Below are 5,395 nucleotides of genomic sequence, written 5' to 3'. Positions count from 1 at the left end.
AGTTTGGCAAGACATTAGTCTCTTCCTGAAATACAAGATTTGGGATAACTAATCTGATTATTCAGCAATGGGATATAAGTTATTTAACTACTGTCTCCTCAATTCATTTATTTCGAGGTTTATGTGGCAATTTGGTTCCAAAACTAAATAGGAGCCGCTTTCATATTTATACCTATGGAGCACCTACTCTGGGCCCAGCACAAGGCCAGTTCATTCCTTCCAGCCATAAGATGCTTGTCTCCAGAAAGAGAGATTTCTCCTGTGTGCCATGGAGCGCATTAATTGTATAAGACTTTCCACTTCCTAAATCTCTTAATTCCCCCAGATCCCTTTAGTCGACCCACAAGTATTTAGTGAGCGTCTCCTGCATACTCCACATTGTACGAGAGCTTGGGGGAATCTAAAAGTATCCACCTCACCTTTTAGGAGTTTGGAGAGACAAGATCAAAAAGATGGAACAACAGAGGACATGACTTCATCACGTTAAATCTTGAGGCGCTGATTAAAAGGAGCACAGATGTGGAGGGCAGGGTGGGGAGTCACTGTTGGCTGGCCTAGGCAGAGGAAGCTGTGCAGCAGATTTGTGCATTTGTACTGTTTGCTATGTGCCAGATATGGCACGAAATGCCATATACATATACTCTCATTTAATACTCTCCAAAACTTTGTGCCCCAGGTGATTTTCTCCCCATTTTACAGATGAAGAAACCAATGCTTACAAAGAGTAAATAATATGCCCAGTGTTCCTAGGCAGCCAAGCTAGAATTTAATCAGTCTATGCTCTGTATACTTTGCCAAACTGAACAGAGAAATTTTAAATCTCCCCTCGGCCCTACTTGACCAAGGAAACATTTACAGGGCTCCTTCCCCTGAACTTCCTTAAGCACCTGGTCTGGGTGCTTCACCGTGCCTGCTACTCTTCACCATGCCTCATGGCTATTCGTGCATGTAAATGGCTGCTCTTCACAGGCTGCATCTCCATTGATTTCTGTATTTCCCTCCATGTATAAGCAAGCTTTGCCCCTACTGATCAGTCAGTTATATTAATGAATGAATGAATAAATAAATGAATGACTGCATTGGCTGCGGATTTCCTGTTCATATGCCCTAAAATATTCCTCAGCCTGGAGTGGGTAATCTCATTTCACTATTCTATTTGGATGGGATATTTCATTAGGATTTCTTTCTAGGTACATAATAAGAAGCACATCTTAAGAAGGAGAACAGTTAAGATGATGTTTCCTTTATTTTATTTATTTACTTACTTATTTATTTATTTTAAATGCCTACAGCACCTGTTATTTCTAAGTGGTCTCCCATCCAAGTACTAACCAGGCCCGACCCTGCTTAGCTTCCGAGATCAGATGAGATCAGGCACGTTCAGGTTGGCATAGCTGTAAACGACAGTGTTTCCTTTAAACTAAGAATCACTAGATGTCCTATATAATTAATCTCCTCCTCTTTGGGAACAGAGCAGGGAAAATGTTAGTTTCCTGAAATAACCAATGCTGTGGTCATAATCAGACCATTTATTTGAACAGGATGTTCCCTGAATTGGCCCTGCCAAGTCCAGGCAGAATAAGAAATTGCCATTTCATCAGCTTTTTAAAGTTAATAGCTCTGTTTCATAATTTACTGAAGTTAATGGGATAAATTTTTAAAGTAGTATGCAATTCCCATTGATGTCAATGGGAGTTCTGGGACTGACTCCCTAAGTAGTATTTGAAAGTACACTTCCATAGTACCTAACTGCCCTCTTGAAGAAATCATCGTGTCTATTTTTTTGGTGGTGGTGTTATTTATCTTTTCTTTAGAGAAATGCTAAAGTGGAAAAAAGCCAGTTAAACTGCTAAGAATGTGTACAAAACCGATCTAAATTAACTTCAGTGTTGCTTTTGGATGTGCTCTTTATTTTAAACTGTGCGACATCAATCTGATGCCAGAGTTCGTAATGTCACTTACCTTTATACCAGTGATTAACACCGCGCCTGTTGTTTTTAGATGCCAACGTGAGCGTCATCTACATCTGCTCCCATCAAATGAATGACGAGTTACTGCTGTATTATCATAAAATCCTGAGTCTACAGGCAGCTGTCAAATCGGGGAACCTTGAGGACAGAAGTGACCTGCAGGACAGGTTCAAAATTATCACCCCCGAAGCTATAAACATCTTCACTGTGAGTCTGTCTTCTAATTACTACGGCTTCAGGGATGCAGTAAAATTAAATTGGAAATTTTATAACTTGCAACGCTCTGGTACACATCAGTGAAATATTATTGCAAGTTTAACAACTTTACTGATTAGACTACTAGTTGGACTGTGGGATATAAATATCCCAGTTTAACTTTCAGACTTAGTTGAGCTACCCCTGCCCAGTATCTCTGTAGCTGAAGCCTAATTGAGGTTATTGGGTGATACCATCAAGTAGGTAAATTTATAACATCTACGGTTTCTTTTTCTTCATTTTGCTTGGAGACCAAGGCAGAGAAATGCCAGGCCTCCCATGGTCACAAAGCTACTTAGGGACAGAATCTAGACCACGGTCCTTTTTCTCTGATTTTCATACTGGTATTCATTCCTTCAGGGAAATTTCGTCTCATTTACCATATCACGTGGTTCATAATAAACAAGGTTCAGATTGTTTTTTTTTTTTAACTTGTACTGATTTTTAACAAATGGAAAGAACTGTGAGTGAAATTCCATCCCTAGACAAGAGCCGTTGAAATTCATGGAACCACAAGGGCATCATTCCAGAATAAGGTAGCGGGATGGCTTGAAATGAATTTCTCTATATTTTAACAAAAATTGAAACTTTCTATGTTAAACAACCAACATTTTAATACCTAATGGACTATGTAATTTTGAGAAGACTTTTTTTTGGTATAATCAAGAGTCTAAACTTGCTGATTAAGATAGCTCTCTCCATTCACAAGCAGGATGCACCAAAGTCAACTCTGTATTGCCAGAGAAACTGATTGCCTGCTTTACATAGGAAGTATCTATGTGCTGAGTTATTACCCATTAACTCTTTAGATGCACGATTATTTAACGCCCCTCCTCCGCCCCCCCCCCAAAAAAAGGCATGTCAGGGCTGGGGAGAGTTGCTATAACAATTCTATTTTGCTGGTATATTCAGTGACTTGCCATTAGGTTTTACTCTCTTCCACCAGGATCAAGTTTTTTTCATAACTGGATACCTTGGCACCACTTGGCAATAGAGGAGGACGGCAAAAGCCAGGGTGGGACAATCAAGAGAGAAGACAGGGGATAAATCATTGCCACTTATATTCTTAGGAACCTCTCAATATCCTCCACCAATGAAAAGATTGCTTTGGTGCTTCCTAGCTATCCCCTGGCCTCAATGGCAGTTACTGTGGACATGAGGAAGCAAAGAAGAAAAAAACTGTCATTAGTGTGTAGTTAGTTTCCTAATTTTCTCCAGAGGGTAATGCCTGATAGCTGCTAGTAAGGAGTTTCTGCACATCTGAAATGCTCATACGCGCTGAAGAGAAAGGGGAAATGGGAAGAGGCACCAGTTTGGGAAAAGGAAAGTGAGTGAACTAATGTGTATCAAATGGTTATCATATATTTTCTCGTTTGATCCTCAGAACAATGGATAAGACAGAAATGATCAATCTCCTTCTATAGGTGAAGAAACCACGACTCATTATCTAGTCCAAAGTTACTAGTGGAGCCAGAATATGAATCAAAATCTGTCTGACCTCAGAACACAGTCATGAATTGGAATGACTGCTTTGCTCCTGGCTGACCTTGTGGTCTTGGGCAAGCCCCTTTAACTCTCTGTTCTTTGTTCTTCATCTGTAAAATGAGGTGATGGGTTAAATTATTTCAAAGTCCTGAGAAATGTACCCTTGCCAACTTCCAAGCAGGAGAGAGGCAATTGACACTCACGGATGCACTGAGTTACACTCATAATTTAGGTTTGCATCTTGGTGAATGGAATCAAGTAGGGAATATGTTAAGTGCTTAATACTTCTCATACTTTAAGTTTAAATTATCTGAGTAGTCACTCATAGGCAATCAACTTTTTAGAATACGAAAATTAAACTCTCACTTTCAAATCACTTCTCACGCATGTTTAGTTATTGCTTTATTTCTTTTTAATGGGTTGGAGAGATTGTATCAGTGGTGATTTTCATTCAAATGAATAGCTTTGAGAAGATTTTTTTAAAGCATGCCAAAAATCTGTTTGTACATCTCTCCAAGTTACTACACAATGTTTGAATTTGTAATGGGTACAAAGTGCTGTTATAAAGTCGTGTCTATTTTGAACAATTTTAATGTTTATGAAGACATCCTAAACAACTATCTTTTGTCTCAGGTTAAAAAAAAAAAAGCCACAGTGGTAATAGATTAAATGTAGTAATAATGCTATGGAATTAGGAACATTTTAGACGTTTGTCAGATGGATCTGATGATACAGATGTTTCTTAAATCATCATTCAAGACCCTCAGTGAGTAATGTGTCCTCTGCCACTCATATTCGAATCTTTGTTAAACATATATTGAATACAATACTAGGGTACCATCTTGCCTGAAGAATAAGGCATGCCCACAGATGATTGCAATACAGAGTCAGGTACAGTACTTGCCGATAAAGATAAGCAAACCTAGAGGAGACAGACATCCATTTTGGCTGGAGATGTGCTCAGAACTTTAACATTAGGTTCCATAGCTGCATCTGCCTTCACCTCATCACACCTCATAAACTCACCAGATACTCACTACTCAGTTTGTAAAATGGGAGAAATCGTGGCAGCTGTGGCGTGACAACTGTGCTAACACCTGGGTTGAAATTCTGCCCCTGCTGTTTACTAGCTGTGTGGCTTTGGGCAAACCACTTGAGCTTCAGTTTCCTTATCTCTAAAAGAGGGACTGTTAATTGGTACAGTGCTGTGTGGATCAGATGATAGAATATGTGTCAGAATTCTTGGACCTTGTGAACTTGAGAGAATTGCTACCTTGGAACACTCTTCTAGGTATCCCGAAAAGCCCTCCATGTACATTGTGACTCAAGTCACTAGTTCTCTCAGACGTTTAACTTTTTTACATTTCATCATTAGAATAATTTGTGGGGAAAGGAAAGGAATGAAATAAATGAGAAAGGGAGATAGTGATCAACCAAATGGGAAACACAAACTCACAAGGTGCTGTTATCAGCCATTGTCTAATGGAACATTGGGTTTCTTAGAATACTTTCTCAGAAGTAGGTGTGAAAATGGATCTCAGTTGTGGTAGAAAAGGCATATTACATAGATCTAAGGAGCTTAGAATAGAACACTTACTCTGGAGGAAGGGCCCGATAGGGTAAATCAATAAATTGTCTTCTCAGAGGAGCTATTTTGTTTTTTGTGGATTTTTTTTGGGGGGGGG

At 39.3% G+C, this 5,395-nt stretch overlaps 1 protein-coding gene and 1 pseudogene across 1 annotated transcript in view; one reads left to right on the top strand and one right to left on the bottom strand.

Annotated features, from left to right (window-relative positions):
* The window catches only part of LOC105309728 (IQ domain-containing protein H-like), a 121,666-nt gene that overhangs the window by 44,716 nt on the left and 71,555 nt on the right, over nt 1-5,395 (top strand). Inside the window, exon 8 of the mRNA XM_011385926.2 lies at nt 2,002-2,177. Within this exon, the coding sequence (XP_011384228.2) occupies nt 2,002-2,177 (176 nt within the window). The remainder of the gene's footprint in view (nt 1-2,001; nt 2,178-5,395) is intronic.
* On the bottom strand, nt 1,284-1,402 carry LOC111735949 (annotated as a pseudogene).

Source organism: Pteropus vampyrus, unplaced genomic scaffold (genome assembly GCF_000151845.1).
Source record: "Pteropus vampyrus isolate Shadow unplaced genomic scaffold, Pvam_2.0 Scaffold15, whole genome shotgun sequence".
NCBI classification, from domain to species: Eukaryota; Metazoa; Chordata; class Mammalia; order Chiroptera; family Pteropodidae; genus Pteropus; species Pteropus vampyrus.
The sequence above is the reverse complement of the archived record's forward strand: the minus strand, read 5'-3'. Positions and strand labels throughout refer to the sequence as shown.